Source organism: Rhinoderma darwinii, chromosome 11, assembly GCF_050947455.1.
Source record: "Rhinoderma darwinii isolate aRhiDar2 chromosome 11, aRhiDar2.hap1, whole genome shotgun sequence".
Lineage (NCBI taxonomy): Eukaryota > Metazoa > Chordata > Amphibia > Anura > Rhinodermatidae > Rhinoderma > Rhinoderma darwinii.
In genome coordinates, this window is record NC_134697.1 from 25,882,397 (window position 1) to 25,902,323 (window position 19,927).

At 40.9% G+C, this 19,927-nt stretch overlaps 1 protein-coding gene across 4 annotated transcripts in view; it reads left to right on the forward strand.

Annotated features, from left to right (window-relative positions):
- The window catches only part of INPP5A (inositol polyphosphate-5-phosphatase A), a 358,729-nt gene that overhangs the window by 336,205 nt on the left and 2,597 nt on the right, over nt 1–19,927 (forward strand). For all 4 annotated transcript variants that reach the window (XM_075843182.1, XM_075843181.1, XM_075843180.1 and 1 more), the window contains 2 exons: nt 13,920–14,031; nt 19,150–19,218. In XM_075843182.1, coding sequence (XP_075699297.1) covers nt 13,920–14,031; nt 19,150–19,218 — 181 coding nt within the window. The remainder of the gene's footprint in view (nt 1–13,919; nt 14,032–19,149; nt 19,219–19,927) is intronic.

A 19,927-nucleotide genomic window follows, 5' to 3' on the forward strand; every position in this document is an offset into this window, starting at 1 on the left:
GTGACTCTTGTATTAGTCATTGTCTAAAGCTGCCCATACACATAAGATGAACTTCGGTCGAACTTGACAGTTTTGGTGGGTCCAGCCTACCATCCAATGTGTATGGGAGCGTCCTTACTCTGCCCCCTCGATGGCAAATGTCTGCAAAAAGAAGGATCGGGAATGTTGGATATCCGCATGGACGATATCTTGTTCCCGCAGTAAATAGACTGCTGCCAGAACGATCAGGCAACAGATTATTCCTACTACCACCTTAAAAGCAGCGAGCAGCTTCCTACAGTCATATTGCATGTAAATGATGGAGCTAATGAATGTCATAGCTCACAATCCCTGGTGGACTGCTGGGCTACATTCACACAAGCTTGACAGATTTACGCGCGCAAGTCTGTCTGTGTGTTTCATTTTTGCATCAGTGTGCTTTGCGTGTGGCATGTGTTTTTCACACACTTGCAAACATTTCTACTTTTTTTTTTTTTATCCAATGTAATTGAGGTTGAAACACCGACAGCACACAGATGTGCGTCGGTGTGCTGTCCGTGGTTTTCACGCACCCATTGACTTCAATGGGCAGCTAGGTATGTGAAAACGCACCAATATAGGACATGCAGTGAGTTTGAAGCAACGGACACTCGCTGTGTGAAACTCACGCTGGTCTGAATAGCCCTATTGAAAATAATGAGTTTGTGTCCTGTGCGTTGTTTTAACACACCACACACGGATGGGAATCACTCTCGCCTGAATGCGCCCTCAGAGAGACGTGGTGGGAAGGTGCTCTATTCTGAGATACTAGTGAGCAAGCGGTCCTAATACTGCTCTTGCTCAGGGGCCCTCTGCTGTCTGTGACCACCCCTCTTGTTCATAATTGGAATTTGCATTGAGATAGAGGGGCATTGGGCACTGGCCCTCCAGACGTTTGCAAGAGTATAAGTACTGTTATAGCTTTGTCTCATTATATAGGTTTGATATTATCATGATATGTCGTGATCCACAAAGATGGAGCATTTATAAGGAGACAAGTAGCATTTGTGCTGAGGTCATCTACTGTCACATTGAACACTAATTTCTGCATTGTTTTCTTTGTATATTCTATTATAAGGACCTCTAATTTACATGACATTATTTGTTTCTGATTAGATTGATGGTTTGGACACCGATTAATCAGCATGCATGGAAAGTACAAGTCCTTATGAAATCATTTTATTTGTTGTATTTATCGGAGACTGGTTAGCTCTAGGTCCATGATTATGTTGAAGTCTGTGTGTCTGGTTTTCATGGGTAATATTTTACTACCTTTGAACAGTAGTGTCTATAATTCTGTGTGAGACATGTCAACAGATGTAGTGGGTGGCAATAAATCCTGGCTGTGATTGCCAATTACATAGTGTTTTTATTTAGATTTATTGTTACAGATAGAGCATACTTGTTCAATGTGTCATTTCAAGTTATTGCTGAAGTAAAGTATAACTATCATCCTTTTACAATGACTATATGATTTTAAAGCTTTAAATGACATTTTAAGGGGCACTCAATGTGTGAAAAAAACGAACCCCAAAAAAACCTGGTAGCACTTACCATTGAATTCTCCTTTCCTTAGATGTTGACTTGTCCCATATTCTATTCCAAAGAGTTTTTAAGAAACCTTTTAGGATGCAACCAATTTGGCTCCCCCTACTCCTCGCAGACCTAAGATCGGAGGCAACGGTCTCCATTCTGCACGGTCTGCAGTGGTTGGAGGGGATAAATGAAGCCCTGGCCCTTTAAACCCCTCTGGCTGGATTTCTATTTTCCTGATATACCTATTCCGAATTTAGATTTTGTTTTAGGAGCTTGCGGAACATCTTGCAAATTGATAACTCTGAAAATGCCTGTTTTTGTACTGCTTTCTCATTTTTTTCCTCCGCTTTCGTCTCTAGCATTGGAAGTGTGGGAGGTGGGGGGCGTGGGGTGGGCTTTTACATGTGCAAGTAGACAACAAGTTGTCATTCCCCCAGCCCTAGACTTGCTTGGACGGTAGTGTACTTTACTGTACAATACTTTGAAATAAGTCCTAGGAAAAAAGGCAAGGAAAATATTACTTGAGTTCATTATAGCACTAAAAGTTCATCAGTAAATGAAATAAAAGTATAAATTTTGATCCAGGTTTGATTTTATTTTTATTTTTTCAGCCAAAGCCATGATTCAGAAATAAGGAAACGTATAAAGGAAAGATTTAGGACTTATGCACAGACACTGAGCCTGCATGGCTCCTACAAAGGGGTACTCCGAGATAGGTCATCAATATCCGATCGATGGGGACACCCCCACCAATAATCTGACTGAGCAAGCTGCGGCGTACTTCATAGTTTACCAGGCACAGCGTCGTACACACTTCCGTAGCGGCTGTGCCTGGGATTGCAGTTCCAAATCTTATTTCAAGTGAATGGGACCGGGCTGCCGAGAACTGCACTCCCAGTCACAGCAACTACGGAAGTGTGTGCGCAACGCATGGCCTGGTAAACTATGAAAGAGCCATGGCATTTGTCACTGTGGCCCCTTAATTAAGTCAACTGATTGGCAGGGGTGCCGGGAGTCTGACCCCCACCAATCTGATATTAATAATCTTTCCTAAGGATGGGCCATCAATATGAAGGTCCCGGAGAACTTTTTTAATGCCCGTCTGCATGAGCCTTTATATTTTTCTAGTCCATAGGAAGCGATGACACCTTATACTGATATTTCCAATTCAGAAATGCATAGTCACAAAAAATTGTTCTGGGTAACCCAGTGGTCAGGCTTCCAAGGGGAAAGGAAGGAAAGAAAACTGTACGTACACCCAGGTCTTTTTTTTTTTCCGTGTTATTCTGTGTAATCTAGTAGGCACCATAGCAACACTATCCAGTCTGTGCAAAGCTAGCGCCTGCATCTTGCCAGAGGCAACAAGGACTTCCTGGCCACCATGAACAAACAGTGTGCTCCACACGGGCTAGAATGCACGGCAATGCTTGGTAATCATTGAGGGGGAAGGAGAAATAGGTGTGAATGAAGGAATGGTGGTTATCCAAGATACAGGTGGGCAATTGTTAATGTTATCACTTCGGTCCATTAATTATGATAATTACTCTTGTAGCTGTAATATAACACAGATAGGAGCTGACTTTTCCATAGGTTCACACCCACATACAAGTTTACTCTCAGATAAGTCTGCATACTCTGTAATCTGACGCATTAATCATTTCCTTAAAGTGACCTATTCATGTTTGCCATGGCATTAAACTGTCATGTAGTTTACCAGCTGGATCTATATTCATCTATGTCCGTTTTTATTTCTCATCCTGTGTATAAATATATATTATGTGTGTTGTATGGGTTGATCCTGGATCATTATGTAGGCAAAGGTTAAATACTCCTGTTAATGTTTTTGCTTTCTTTATCTGTATATTTGGTGTTTTTTTTGTCTTGTGTCTGCAGTTTGATTTATTTCTTGTATGAGTTTGTTTTCCACTTGACACTAAATAATTTGTTTGGATGATCTGTCAGTCTGTATAGGACATAAATCCTGCTGGATGAGGTGGTATGCCAAGACATGAGTATAAAGAGCTCAAATCCTGTGCTATTTACGGAATGTCATTGCTGTGAATGTGTGTATGAAAAGAAAGTGAGCTTATTTAAAGGGGGAAATTCCTCCAAAAGGGATCACGTCTGCTCAGTCTGTGAGTTTGGACGGCCACCAATTTCTCCAGCGTTGGTAGGAGATATATTACGCCAATCTTAATAAGAAACAAGCTGGAGTTAAATGCAACAAATTTGTTGCATCTTCAGCTATCCGTGTGCCACCCAATGAAATAAACTCCAGCTGGGAGCTAGCGTAGATTTCCGCTATATAAGCTTTGGCACGCTTTTGATGATGCACCTTCAGCTAAGTCCCATCCACAAAGTGTTGAGTAGTGGAAATTACCCAGAAGTCAAAATGTTTGCGAGTTTTGGGCGGTTTGTGACAATTCTAGTTGTAGAAACGTTGTTACATTCCCCCCGTAGTGTTACTAAACTTATTCACCATTGCTCAGAGGGTTTTCTTTTTTGAAATATCTGGCACAACTTTAGCACGGCCATTTAAATCAATGGAGCTTGAGAGATTTAACAATCAAGCTCCTTTAGGAAAAAAGGACGAAAAATCCACCAATGTGATCTCCCATTTATCTATAAAGATCATTTTGCATGGATTTACTCTCTTTAAGTTAACATACTTGTCATACATGTAAAATATATATATATATATATATATATATATATATATATATGTACATACACACTTTTGGCAGCCATCTTTATTGACTTATTCATATAAACATACAGTATATAGTATAATTTTATGAAGTCAGTCTACAGATTAAAATTTACACACAGCGGTCTAAGACTTCTCAAGCTTTTTAATCTGGGACCTCATCGGCCAAATGGTTTTGATGCCTAGGCCTCTCAACTAGTTGACATCCATGCCATTTAGATGGAGATTCCTTAGGTCTTATAGTATTTCATCACAATGCTTCAAAACAGTGCTAGCCACAAAGCCTCCTAGTGCCAGCTACAGCGCCCCTTAATCAGCCATAGTGCTCCCAGTAACATCCAATGTGCCCCCAATCCGCAAACTCTCCTTTTCACGCCCATGTCTTTTTTTGTGCTGCAAGCATTTTTTTATGTCAACCGCCACAGGAGAATGATCCCTTGTATGAAGCATTTACCGGTAGATTGCTTTTACTGGCACTGGAGCCATCATGCTCTGGGACAGCGAGATTGTCCTACCCTTGGGAGGCATGCCGAGTATCATCAATAATAAAAAAATGCCTCACCGTTTGAGAAGCACTGCTGTAGACTATATCGACTAAAGTTAAACATAATTTAGAATAATTAAAAAATCAGGACTATTAGAGAACCAAAGGAGGGGCAGAAAAAAAAGAGATGGACCTACCTGATGCATAACATTGTACAGGTGTCGTTTACTTACATGATTCAGAAGAATGATGGGCTAATGTAACTTTTTGTCTATTAGATATTATTTTTATAGGTAATAAAGTATTGGGATTTTTTTATTTTATTTTTACAAGCGTTGGAAAGTTGCCAGAATGGGATTAAGTATAATAAAAGTGGTTAGTTTTAAGGTAGTGTTTCTCAACCTGTGGCTCAGAGGACACTTCTGGCTCACCAGGGATGTCAAAGGATAAAAGCCATCACTTGGGCATAACTTTAACAGGGACACTAAAGCTAAAGTAATCGTACCAGTTATCTGTTTCATACAAGGAAGGAGTGGACTGGAGTGTTCTCCAATGGGATTACTTTCACCCCCCAAAGATCACTACATTCTCACGTATGTCAGTTCAGTGAACCTTCAGAAACATTTACATGCGGATTTGTGCAGATCAGAGCAATTCTTGATATAAACTCTGAGGCTGATTGCTTTAGGGTAAGACTTATACACTGTGATATGCAAGTGCAGGTTCTGAGGGGGCGGTGCATGAATTAGTAGGCAAGCCCCGCCCCCTAGGGCCCTGCACTAGGTATAACACCGTGTATACTGTTTTTCTGAAGTGTTTCTTTAGGCTATGTTCACACAGGGTATTTCGCCGAGTTTTTTTACGCGGAAACCGCGTCGCAAAAACGGCCTGAAAATGCCTCCCATTGATTTCAATGGGAGGCGTCGGCGTCTTTTTCCCGCGAGCAGTAAAACTGCCTCGCGGGAAAAAGAAGCGACATGCCCTATCTTCGGGCGCTTCCGCCTCTGACCTCCCATTGACTTCAATGGGAGGCAGAGAAAGCGTATTTCGCGCTGTTTTATGCCCGCGGCGCTCAATGGCCGCGGGCGAAAAACGGCGCGAAAAACGGCGCGAAAATCGGCGTGCAGGGAGAGGAGTATCTGCCTCAAACTTCCAAACGGAATTTTGAGGCAGATATTCCTCCTGCAAAATACACCGTGTGAACATAGCCTTAAGTTGTCATTCTATACTGTATAATACGCTTTAGCGTTTAAATGACCTGTTTTTGTTTTTTGTTTTTTCATTTTATCGGACTTCTCCTACCTGCATTTAGAAACGGAGTGCTAGGCTAAACCTCCTCTTATCACAAATATATATATTAAATGCATATCTATACCTGACCATTTATGAAATGACTTTAGCTTGTTGACCTCTGTCCTATGGAGTGTAAAGTAATGGCTCTGGTCTTATTTACCCTCTGTGGCTGAATTGTCTGCTTGACCTCCACTTTATGGCACCTCTGACTGTAAGCCAGGATCTCCATGGTTTTCATGTAACATTCAAAAGTAGCAGCTGTTTAACTCATTGTGCTATTTCACTGTTTGCAGGTCTGTGTTTGCCCTCCTGATTTTAGTGTGAATAAGATATATACATCACAGCAACTTAGTACACGGCTCAGTTATTTTGATTCCTTTATTTCACTATATCTACAACTGAAAGTTTTGCTTGGAAAGTTCCATTTGGTCACACAGGTTACATGTGTGACGTGATCATCTGGAGTTACTATGGGTGGATTGTAGATCTGTACATAGCATGTGGAATGATGTTTGCCTCCCTGCAGTGATATGTAAGAAGCTGAGAAGGTTTGTGTGTCAAACAATTTACGAACCGTAGAAAGAATGTCCATTAAAGAGGTTTTATGAGATCAGAAGTTTATTTTTTTTCCGAGAAACCGCACCACCTATGGGCTGTGTCTTGTATTGCAGTTGTGCTCCATTCGGAGTCGCTGTTGCTGGGAAAAAAATTAGACCTTTTTTTTTTTTCTAATTCTAAAACAACCCCTTTAAATGTCCTTCTGATCAACGATATGGGAGCAAATTTGAATGTTTGCAGTATATACAGGGATGTCCTCCTAAAAAAAAATGTCTGAAGAGGTCGTAAGGAGCAGAGCTGTCTGGTTTGCGCAATGTTAATGGGTGTGGTCATAAAATAAAGGACGTGGTTATGCAAATAGGATATTTCATAATTTCTAGGCTAAACCTTCATGCCGACAGCTACCTGTTCCTCTATAGAATTTAACTGTATCTATGTCCCGAGGACATAGATACAGCTGAAAGTAACAGGGCACGGGGGCCTTTTCAAGCCCAAAAAAGTGCCAGAGCATCGCCCTGGCGCCATGACGCCCCCAAGTAAATATGGGGAAAGAAAGGCAGAGGTCTAAAGAAGCTGGAATAATGGAAATTTTCTATAAATTCTAGTATCCAAGATGGTTCCATATTATTTTGGTAAAGAATCTGTGAGACAAAATTGTTTCTAATGCTAGGTGCACACTGTGCGTTTTGTTGCGTTTTAAGCATCCTTTTTTTTATTTTGGTAGATAAACTCCTATGTCTCTCATTGGTAATTCATCAACCAAAACCAAAAAAAGCATGCAAAAAAAAATGCAACAAAAACACAGTGTGAATTCATCTTTAAAGCACTAAGCTCCTGGATTTAATTTGGACAAGAGGCAAAACCCGCATGGAGTTTGTATGTTTCTTAGGGCTTGTGTGGCTCTCCTCCGGGTAATCTAGATTCCTCACATAAATTATGCATATGCTGCATGAGAATTTTTCCAAAATTTTATTTTGTTCTTTTGACGTTCCTTATAATCACCAAAAAGAACATTCACCATATGGCAAAGCAGAATTTGCCATTTCTATTACTATTCCTTTTAAAAATTGTATTCTGAAATGTTTGGTTTCTGTATAAAGAGTTCATACGCTCGTCTGTCCACAGTAGCATCTGACCTTCCCAGACCTGTTTACTTGTAGGAGATGAACTGTGCATTGTGTTTTGTTTGCTGCTGTACAATAGGGCTCGAACACAAGGGTCTGTCATGTGCTGCCGTAGCTACTCGCCTTAAAGCAACACTGTACCTTTTTATTGTCATATGATATACATATTCTAATCTAGATCTACTGAGTTTTGTTATTCATTTTGTTCTTCTTTAGTATTAGGGTATGTTCACACGCTAGCTGGCTTTTACGGCTGAAATGACAGCCTGTTTTCAGAAGAAAACAGCTGCGTCGTTTCAGCCGTAAATGCTCCTCCTCGTAATATACGAGGCGTCTGGGACGCTCGTATATCTTGAGCTGCTCTTCATTGAGTTTAATGAAGAACGGCTCAAATTACGTTGCAAAGAAGTGCCCTGCACTTCTTTGCCGAGGCAGTCAATTTACGCGTCGTCGTTTGACAGCTGTCAAACGACGACGCGTAAATTACAGGTCGTCTGCACAATACGTCGGCAAACCCATTCAAATGAATGGGCAGATGTTTGCCGACGTTTTGTAGCCCTATTTTCAGACGTAAAACGAGGCATAATACACCTCGTTTACGTCTGAAAATAGGTCGTGTGAACCCAGCCTTAGTTTGTTTTATGGCATAACATTTAATTGACTTGGCTCCAAGGCTTTTAGCTAGGTCCCACTAGTTTTTGCTTTTTTTTTCCTACTTTTTGGCCTGCTGCAGATTTTGGGGTCACAACATATAATGCTAGTGAACCCAAGTATGGCCGGGGGAAGGGAAAAACGAAAAAATATTTTCAGCCGCCTATGCAAATTTTTCTCCGCTCCCAAATTCACAGCAGTGGGAGGGTTAAAACGCAAACATTGCCGGTTCTGATCGTATTGGTGTTGGGACATTTCACCCCACCCCACCTTCGTCTATAAGATAAAAGTAATAATTGCATAAATAATGGTCTTGTATCAATTAGATATATTTCAATATTTCAATGTGCAGATACATAAACGTCTACCCTGCAGTTTGTTTCATGGACCCGCTAAGCCTAGGAGAGTTTCTCTTTCAGTCAAGTAGCAAATTGAATTCTCCTTATGTATTTCATGAATGAGCCTTGTAAGATTTGATGAGGCGGAAAGAAGAAAGGTACTGATACCAATAGATCTGTACAGTGCAGCTCAATGCATTGCTCGCGGCATCTTGCCATCTCTAATGCCTTTTTAATAGTGCAGAAGCTTGTAAACCCATTTGGAAAAATGCTGTTGTATAATAACACCAAGCAGGGTGGTAAATAAGTTTCTGCTCAAGCATCAAGCCATTTCTTTTCATTACATCTACGGCTGTCTGAAGGTTTGCTTTCATTTAATCACCGGATTAAAAGTTCAAGTTTCCTATGTTTATATTAAAAATTATGCATGAATGTTGAAATGTATTGTAAAATCTTTTTATGTATTTTATATGAATCTTTAAAACCCATTTTTTCACTATTTTAGGGCCATGCACACGACAGTAGAATTCATTCGTAATTACGGACTCATTCAGGTCTATTGCCCACGGACACCGGTATATTTACGGGAAGGTGTCTGTGCCGTAGAAAGGCTCCACAAAAGATAGGACATGTCCTATTTTTTGCTTTTATGGTCCGGCCTCCCATACTTTATAATGGGAGCACGGCCCACAAATGTGGCTATCCACGGCAGTCCGCGGCCGGCTGTGCCCGCAATAATGTACCCGTAATCACGGTCCGGTCATGTGCAGGGGGCCCCACTGCACTTATGCATTATTTTAGTATGTATATATTGGAAAAGTCCGCTCTCCTGACATGTCTGTGTTAGTAAATACTTGCGTTTCCGATAAAATATCTGGAGCATCTTTTTTTTTTAGACCCCTGCTCTGTACAGTTTCTCTGTTATTCCTCCTGGAAATAAATGAAGTTATTAACAGGGCTTTACCATTCCACTTGTCAATAGGGTGTATCCCCACATTGTCAGCACTAAGTGGTCAGTGTCATGCTGTGTAGGGATACGCTGAGACTTGTGAGATAAATGCCTCAATGATGTTTGTGCAGTTTTTCTAGTAAATTCATAGTTTGCATTTTTCTGAATAGTTGGGCTTGGGCAGTCCACACAGTAGCTACCTTATGTAAAAAAAAATAAAAAATTGGGATTGGTATACCTTTATGATACTCTAAGCCTAAAGTACAAGCTGCCCTGCATAAGATAGCTGTCCATAAGGCCTGATTTACACGAGCGTGTGCGTGCGCAAAAGGCACTTAACAGCTGCGTGTGTCATCAGTGTATGATGCGCGGCTGCGAGATTTTCTCGCAGCCGCTATCATTTTGACACTCCGTTTGGATGTTTGTAAACAGAAAAGCACGTGGTGCTTTTCTGTTTACATTCAGTTTGACAGCTGTTGCGCGAACCACGCAGTTCGCACGGAAGTGCTTCCGTGCGACCTGCGTGGTTTTCACGCACCCATTGACTTCAATGGGTGCGTGATGCGCAAAAAACGCAGAAATATAGAACATGTCGTGAGTTTTACGCAGCGGACTCACGCTGCGCAAAACTCACGGACTGTCTGCACTGCCCCATAGAGTAATATAGGTGCGTACGACACACGTGAAAAGCACGCGCATCGCACGCACGTGTATTACGCTCGTCTAAATGATGCCTAAGGCTGGGTTCTCACATCATGGTTCAAATGTGTTTTTGTTGGAGCAAATCACAGCAAAAATGCGTTTAAATTGTCATGTGAGAACTCGTCTCATATACACCATTCAGCCATAACATTAAAAAAAAACACTAACGGGTGAAGTGAATAACATTATCTCGTTACGTTGGCCCTTGACAAGGATTGGGATGTATTCGGCAGCAAGTGAACAGTCAGATCATGAAGTTGATGTGTTGGAAGCGGGAAGATGGGCAAGCCTAAGGATCTGAGTGACTTTGACAAGGGCCAAATTGCAATGGCTAAACGACTGGGTCAAAGCATCTCTGAAACGGCAGGTCTTGTGGGGATTTCCCAATATGCAGGGGTTAGTACCTACCAAAGTGGTCCAAGGAAGGACAACTAGTGAACTGGGGACAGGATCATGAGCGCTCAAGGCTCATTGATGCACTTGGGGAGCCAAGGCTAGCCTGTCTGGTCCTATCCCACAGAAGAGCTACTATAGCACAAAGTCTATGCACACTACCAGCACCGTAAATGATCTACTATATTGCAGTATATAAGTGTACCTATTGTAAAAAAAAATAGGTGTAGGTGTGTATTAGATGTACTGCAACCAGAAATGTTACATGTAACCTGCATGTTTTGGATCTTTCTCGTTACCTCTGCTGCTTTTTGTAATCGGGAAGACACTGGACACTCAGCAAGTACGTAGGGGTGCACGATGCCAGAGCTGTGCTGTGTACTCTAAACCAAATAGCTCTCACCCAGCTGCTCGAGGGACACCTACTACAGCATGCAGTCTCACACAGACCCTCATGCAGCTGCATACCCCTCCTCCCAGTCTTTTTACTGTTTTGCCCTTGACAGACTTTTGGGTCACTGAAGAGTTTTATGAAAACTTACAAAGAACCTTTACCCTGGGAACATTGAACTACAGGCTGATGAAGATGAAAGGTGAAGAAGATTACAAACGTTTACTACTGATTTAAGCTACTCCTAGACATTTTCTAGCACTTGGGAGATGACTGGCAGCTTCACCAGCACACCATACTCCATAGAAATAACATACTACTATTGCTTATTGTAATGTGGGATCAGGAGTGATTACAGCAAGCCGCACAATTAAATGTCTGTGGCTTGCTTCTTCCTTGTGGCCCACACAACAAAACGGTGGCCTTTTAAGACTGCAAATCAACCCCTTCAAGTTGGTTGTAAATTTGTTACCATTAAAAGGAAGAAAAAACAGCTTATTTCTAACTTAGTATTTTATTATTTTAAAATAAGATTGAGGTGAACGACAGGATGACTACAGTCTATTCCTTTACCCTGAGCCTCCTGTCCATATATAACTGTAGTTAAACCAGTCATAATACCTTAGCTGGAAATGATAGTGCTGTAAAATTCAATTAGCATGTTCTATCAGGTGCAGATATGTCACCTCGGATAATAAATTACCTCCATTGGAATGACATTAGATAACCTTTTTTTTTTTTTTTTTCGTTTTTCTTTTTGCATTGTAAATCAGTATAGGAATAAGCGATCATTTGTCAATACTCCTAAACCAGTCCTTTAAGTCTCTTAGGACAAGCAGCTCAATACTTAATCTAGTCTAATTGAACAGTGTACAGAGTAATACTTAGCCCATGTTTTGTCACTGTAAAGAATCTGTCAATGTTGTAGTTAAATGGTTGTGTTATGTCCTTCACACAAATGTACCAGATTATCCTCTGTAAATGGACTTGTACAGGTCGACTGAATTAAGTGTGGATATGTTGGCATGTGAATGTGGGGTAATGATACTGTATTCACATGAGTATGGACCATACTATATGAGGACAGTAGATTTTAATGAAATCGATGATCTTGAAGTTTTGCCAAAAAAACGTACAAATTTCTTAAAGGGGGTTTCCCAGGAGAGACATTGGGGAAATTTCCAAGCAATATGCCTTAATGTCTGATCGTTACTTTCCTCTGATCGCTAGAATAAGTTGTAGAGTTACTAGGAACACTCCGGCTCTAACCTGTTCTCTCTTTTCGCCTTATATTTGTCTAAATATAGTCAATGGCCAACCATGTAGTTGCCAGAAGAAAGCTGAGCAGAGTTGACAGGAGATTAAGTGGCACATTGCTTTCCTAGAGCCGCTGCCAATTTGTCCTAGCGATTTAGCAGTGTTTGCAGTGGTGGAGCCCCCCACTGATCCGAACAATACGCCACTGAGGCCCCTCCTGAGAACTCCTTTAAAGATAATAGTACAGACTCATGTTTCCATGCCACCTAATCCTATTACTGATACGTGACATTATACAGTCTGTCAATATTTTATTTTTGTGGGAGGTGGAGTGTCTAAGGCCACACGAACGTGTGTCAAATCGGCCGTAAAGTCTGTCTTTCACGGCCGATTCGTATCTGTGTAGGGCCTGATTTTCACGCAACCCTCATAGACTTGAGTCTATTGGATACGTGAAAACGGAAAAAGATAGGTCGTGTTCTATATTTTCATGGGCCGTTCACGCGGTACGTTAAAATAACGGCCGTGTGAATACCCCATAGTGTATAGATTTTAATGCAGCCGTGTGAAGGCCTTAAAAAAAATAAAAAATAAAAATTGTGTGTGAATAAGCCCTTATAGTAGCGGATACAATGATCTAAATATTGTCTTAGATAGAAAAGGTATTTTTTCTTTTTATATTTGTCCCTAAAATGTATAAGTCCTTGGGTCCGTCTATTCTGTGAAATAGTTAGAGGTTTTCTTTAGAAAGTCATTATTATTCTTGAAGAACCTAGGAAAAGTGGATTTCTCCCCTTGTGGGAGCTGTAATCACCCATCTCCTCCTTTAACCATAAGGCTATGTTCACACAGAGTTTTTTGACGCGGAAACTGAGTCGCAAAACTCGTCAAAAACAGCCCGAAAATGCCTCCCATTGATTTCAATGGGAGGCGTCTTTTTCCCACGAGCGGTAAAACCGTCTCGCGGGAGAAAGAAGGAACATCCCCTATCTTCGGGCGTTTACGCCTCTGACCTCCCATTGACATCAATGGGAGGCTGAGAAAGCGTATTTAGCTGAGTTTTATGCCCGCGGCACTCAATGGTCGCGGGCGAAAAACACTGTGAAAATCGGCATGCAGGGAGAGGAAAATCTGCCTCAAACTTCCAAACGGAATTTTGAGGCAGAAATTCCACCTGCAAAAAAACTCTGTGTGAACATAGCCTTATAGCTAAGAAATAACGGAGTCTACATTGGGCAGATTTTGTCTTCCACTGAATCAACTTGGGTATCGCAGGTATAACAGATTTACGTTAATGGGTTTAGGTCTTTTTCCAATCCACTAACTATGTAACAAAAAGAGCACTTTTGTTAACTGGAGATTTTTTTTTATTTTACAGGCAAATGTTCTGTCCCAGTATCTAGAGTGATATTGTTTCAAACGTTATTCATTTAGGCTTATTGTTTTCCATTTTGTACAGCCGCACAAGTGACATGTAGACCAGCAGAGCTTGACATGTCTGTATTGACTCTCTTCTAGTTATCCGTACAGTGAAGACAGCAGTCAGGGAAAGCAGTACATGAATACACGATGTCCAGCGTGGTGCGATCGAATACTAATGTCACACTCCGCTAAGGAACTTCTTTTAAAGGTGAGACCCTCTATGCTGCAAAATATAAGTTTTATAACTCTGTTATAGTAACACTAGGGTTACTGGTATTAATGTAGAATGTTAATCCAGGGATCTGTCCAATTCCCAGTAGGGATAAGGATGGATGCTTTTTTTTTTTCCATTCAAGGGTGGTTTTTGCCCTTAATCTGGATCAACAGGTTTTTTTTTTTTAGTATAGGGGGTTACACTTTATGGACGTAGATCTTTTTATTAATCCACTTTCTAAGGATCTATTCACACGGTAGTGTGCTCCTCGCACATGTGTCCCATAGTCCGCTATGGGCGCTGAATGAGTCCATAGTCTGCTATGGGTATGATAGATGCCAAGAGTGGCCTTTCAATATCCATCAGGTGTTTTTGCTGTGGGCACCGCAAAAAACACCTATTCCATGCGGTGTACGTTTTGTAATATTTTTTACAATAGTGACCTATGGGAGACATATGCAGCTATATGGCATACAGTTGCATACGTCTACGGTATAAGTCGGGAGTATTTACCGATGTATATATCCAACGGATGCCCTACACGCAGTGTGTATGGACCCGAACTGTAGACTATGAAATGCTGAATCCGTCATTTACATCCCATCTTTTTTGTTCTTTTTAAAGCTAACGATGTATCCTGTGCAATAGTAATAAACATTTTGGACCTTTCCTATTATTTATGGAAACTACCTAATATCCACTTTGTTGTATTTGTTACTTTTTATAAGCAGAATTAATCAAATAATATATTAGAGCAGGAATCCGATTTTCCACCCCTTGCCCTGTTCAGGTTGCTGTTTATAGCAGCCTGTATCCTGACTTTGGTGCAAGAGGCACAGCCCATATCTACGAACAGTAAAGCCGGAAGAAATTCGTTTTCTCTGTGGTTTTCCCACAGTTTTCTCATGTTACTTCTACTCCTAAATAGCACTATATTAGGATGCTGTTGAATTTGCACAATTTAACCATTTTTTTTTCTTTTTCCCAATGTTTTTTTTTTTTTTTTGCTTATAGCTTACGTAGTAATTATCACGGTGGTAAATGTTACAAGATGATGATGTGTAGGATCTTCAAACTTTACTATGCACAATGAGAATAGCCTGTGATCTAGTCCTTGAAATGAAGTGCTGATCCAGCTAGATTTCAAAGATTAAAAAAAACAAGATTGTATCTAACGTGGTCTGCTCCGAAAATGGATGGCGTTCACAAATTAGCACACAGCATGTGGAGCTTCGCATGCTAGGCGTTACAGATTGTACAGACATGGGGCTGTAAACAGCTTTCATGCTGCACCATCTATCATGCCATGCTCGGTTACCTCACCATCATGTTATTTTATGCTTCCTGAGCCCTAAAACACCAAAGGTTGCCCACTGCTTGCGAGTCACGTTGACGCCTGATAGCATGCAGTAATGAATGCTCAGCCAAGTGTGCCCTGTTCCTGCTTGTGCAGTGCTGTAATTTGTTTATCTGTCTAAAGATTATACAGTTGGAAATCCACAATTTTATGCTGCCTTTCTAAATTATCAAGTCTCTATTTGATGAATGCTTTTCCACTTGCAAAGAAAGTGCCATTATGATCTTGAAATATTGGAAAGTGCTCATGCATACAATGCGGAAGGCTATGTTTTCTTCCATGGTTTTGGCAAGCAATCATAATATAAAGTAAACCTGACCTTAAGCCAGTCTAATTCATTAACATAATTTAGTTTTTACTCCAAACGGTGATGTATATATTACACTCATTCATTCAGACTTGTCTGATTGAAGAGCAAAAAGAAAAACGGCTGACCTGTTATCGCTGCGTGCTGATAGAGGAATTTTTTTTTCCTGCATTTTTTTTTTCAATATTATCAAAATGTTTTAAATTCGATGATTAAGGCTTTGTTCACATCTGCGTACTCGGCTCCGTTTATGGGTTCCGTCTGAGCTTTGAGTCAGGGGAACCCATGAACGCATCCAAACTGAAACAAATGGAAACCATAGGATTCCGTTTGCATCACCATTGATTTTAATGGTGGCGGAAACGTTTCAAATGGTTTCCATTTGTGACCGTTGTGTAAGGGTTCCGCGGTTTTGACGGATTTAATAGTGTAGTTGACTACGGTATTCGACTCTGGGGTCCCCTGACGGAAAGCTCAGATGGAACCCATGAACGGAGTCTCGATGCAGATGTGAACGAAGCCTAACTGACTTCAGGCAGCAAGCAAATACAATTACAAGGTTTGCTTTTACACTGGATTTTCTGATGTATACCTCCAATGGAGGCCACAGTGCTGGCCCACAGTGACATCTGACTCGTATAGACATCGATACTAAAATAAAATAATAAAAAAAACTACACCGCGCTGCATAGGTTTTTACTGGATGCCTCTGGAATAGCAAGGCAGACTGCGCTATAACATAAAGCGGAACAAAAAGTATACCGACTCATACCAGCTCAACATGGGCCCTAAGAACGCTCTTTTGGCCTCCGTCAGGTGAATGGGAGCCTATGGATACGTTTAATGCATTGTGTAAATAGTAAAGCTGGCAGTGTACATAACAATTGTCAATTACAATTCAAACTATTCTACGATCATAAACGAGAATTATTTTATGTATGGTGCTAAAAACATTTATTGCATACCTTTCCTTTGCAATAAATCCTTAAGTTAACGCTGTAAGGCCTTGTTCACATGATGTAAAATTCACACGGATTCAGACTAATTTTCCACGTCGGGATCAGCGTGAATTCTGCCTGTAAAAAGCCTCCCAATACTTTCAATTCAAAACTGTACTGTTTCCAATGAAAGGGCGGAATTGCAAACCACCTAGCTGAAAAAAAAAGTGACATCATACGTGTTACGCAGTTTCTGCAGCGTATTCAACTGGGAAAACCGCATCAGGTAGCCAAGCGCAAGTTACCCCCGTTAAATGGGACTAATGTGCCAGCAGAGACATGGCTTTTACTGCAATATCACCGCAGAAATCCGAGGAAAAGACAGTCGTGTGAACATAGCCTAAATTAAGTTTAATCTTTTCCCCACATCATTTTCAAATAAGGGGAGTTGTGCTAATTGGATACCGATGAAAAAATGTCCCCGGTTTTCCATGCTAACCCGGCCTAGTAGAGCTTCATTGATGTGCCTGCTAGATATTGCACACGTGTACAGTCAGCATCTCTTTACAACTGAGCATGAGCCGGCGAGTTTCACCTGAAGCTTTCTAGGGTAACATTGGCTATGGCATGTGAAGTAATATAATTGCACATGTGTGAACATATATTTTGTAGACCGGCACAGACCCCTCAATAAAAGCAAGGTTAGTGTGGAAAACAGCAGACTTTTAGCTGCAACGGCCAGAGGAGACTTCTCCCCTTATTTTCATACAACGCAAGAAAAGTTGAAACTTTAAGTTATGGTGATAACGAAAAGATTGATTAGAAAGGAAAGGTGTATGGGTAGGTCTCAGAAACATGTATGTAATTGTTGCTACAGTTCAAGGGGTGGTAAACCAGCCGACGGGTTCTCTTAAAGGGAACCTGTCACCAGCGTTTTAGCTATAAAGCCAGCAATACCTGGTGAAAGTGGGTGAAAAATCATTGTCATCTAAGCTATAAATATGTTCTAAGTAAGCTCTGTAGCTTTAGTATTCCGTTTTTCAGTGGTCCCACGCCGTATGCAAATGAGCAGAAAAGAGTCAAATCTTCATCTGAAAAGAGTCAGGTTTTCATTCCTCCAGCATCTCAGAGTGGACTCCACCTCCTTCTTTTTGATTGACAGCTCCTTAGCCAGTCAGGGCCGGACAGGTGGTGGCAGTGGGCGTGGTTAAGAAGTTGCATCCCAGAGGGAAAAATAATTACCATGAAAGGCGGGAAAAGTTTAAACGACTATATTTACTGACAGAGGAGGACTTCAGGAAAGAAGAGAACAGGAATGAACTCTGGACAGCTGCGGCCATTGAGGGGTCAGGCGAGTTTAACATGTAAGATGTTGATGACAGGATCCCTTTAAGGTTCCCATACACATTAGATGAACAACTGATTTCTTCTTGACCGGCCAGCCTTCTAATGTGTTTGGGGTGTACTAACTCTCCCTGAAGATAACATTTAGGGGGGGTGGGGGGGGGGTTTGGGCATGTTGGATTTCAACATGCCCAATCCTTTGTTCTCATGGGAGATACCGTGTCTGGCAGCAGTTTACTCTCCATTAAGTACACATGCATGCTCATCCAAGGGAGGGTCAGAAGGAATAGCTAGCTGTCCGCTAAATGTGCATTCAGCTATCTAAGGGCCTGTTTACATCAGCATTTGGCTTCTGTCCATCGGTACCAATTGACCTTTCCGTCCAAAAAAACTAACTTTACAGAATGGAAACAAACGGAAACCTACTGCAATGGAAGCATTACCATTTGATATCAATGGTAAAGCAAACCGCTTTCTGTTCATCGGCTCCTCCGACCAGAAGGTCGAACAGAACCAACTTTAGTGCTTACTATTATCCAAGAAAAATTCATGCACAATATTTTCAGCAATACAAACTATTTGCCATGGGAAACTCCTTGTTATCGGGAATACCTTTGTGTGCGAAACTTTTACGATGAGCGTTCCAAATGTAAAAATTCATAACGCACATTGCATACACTTATGTCTATGACCAGATTGTTATTGTACGTCTCAAAAGTAGATTTACGTATAGAGCTCCTATAAATTCCTCCAACTTTGTAATATAGTATATGTCAAAATGTGATCCCTGAGGTTTAGATTACTGGGGTGAAATCTGCAGGTGGGACTATACGCGATGCATTGTGTATAGGTCCAGCATGTACTTCAATTTTTGGACTTCTCTAAGGCGACATTCTCACACAGCACTAGTAGCATTGGTACAAAGAATATTCTCCATTTAGTCTTGTCCCATAATCGTTCCATAAGTAATGAACACCTTGCCACATGCTGTATTTAAATTATCAAAGGCAACGAGTTATAATTTATTTTATAACCAGTTACGTGTTTATAAAAGGTGCTAGAACGTTCTCTTCTCATGGTCTGGAAACATTTCTTCCTTGTAAAAAATACCTTAAGTTATCGTTATACGGGTGGCAAATAATTGACTTTATACATTTGTTTTCCAGTCTGAAAATGATGAAAGGATAGTGATTTATGATGGCATTGGGCCAAATATCTGCATGGGGGACCACAAGGTAAAACACAGTATTTATTATTTAGCTCCTATTCTGCTTGACCAAGTCAAAGGAAAAACTGTTTGTCTCCGTCGTCTTCTTCATCTCCCCTAAGTGTTTGTCTCCTTCTCTCTGTGTTTCAAACTTTTCTTTTTGTTTTTCTTTTTTCCAGCTCTTCCCTCATACTCTTTCTCTTTCTTGCTCTCTCTTCTGTCTCAAATAACGGAAGTTACTGTGGTTACATTGCAGTATTCATATAATTTTAGTGCTAAATGGGTGCATCCCAAGTGGCCGTCTAGTCCGGGCCTTTCTCTCCTCTCTTTTGCTCCTCTTCCCCTTGTCTCACTGTTCTTTTTCTCTTCAAAAATCAAAGACAAATGCACTAAACAGGACCCTATGTTTGTACCGGTGACGCATCACTTTACCCAAAGAGGCATAGAACAACAGAAGGGTATGAGAGTCACTGTCGAGTGTCATGAAGCTAGTTAGATACTGTGTAGCCTTTGTCCGCAGACTCAAGATTGGTCCTATATTATATTTTTAGGCTTATTCAGCCGCTTGATGTGCATCTTTACTGGTTCTAAATCAACTTGTTTGTCTTAAGCTGTCCATACAAATAGCCTACTTATCTGGTGACACCATTTCCAGCAGTATTTGCACACATTGGGGTAATAAGCCACAAGTTATGGGATGTGGTGGAATACCATGAATATTGGTTCGGTTGAATATA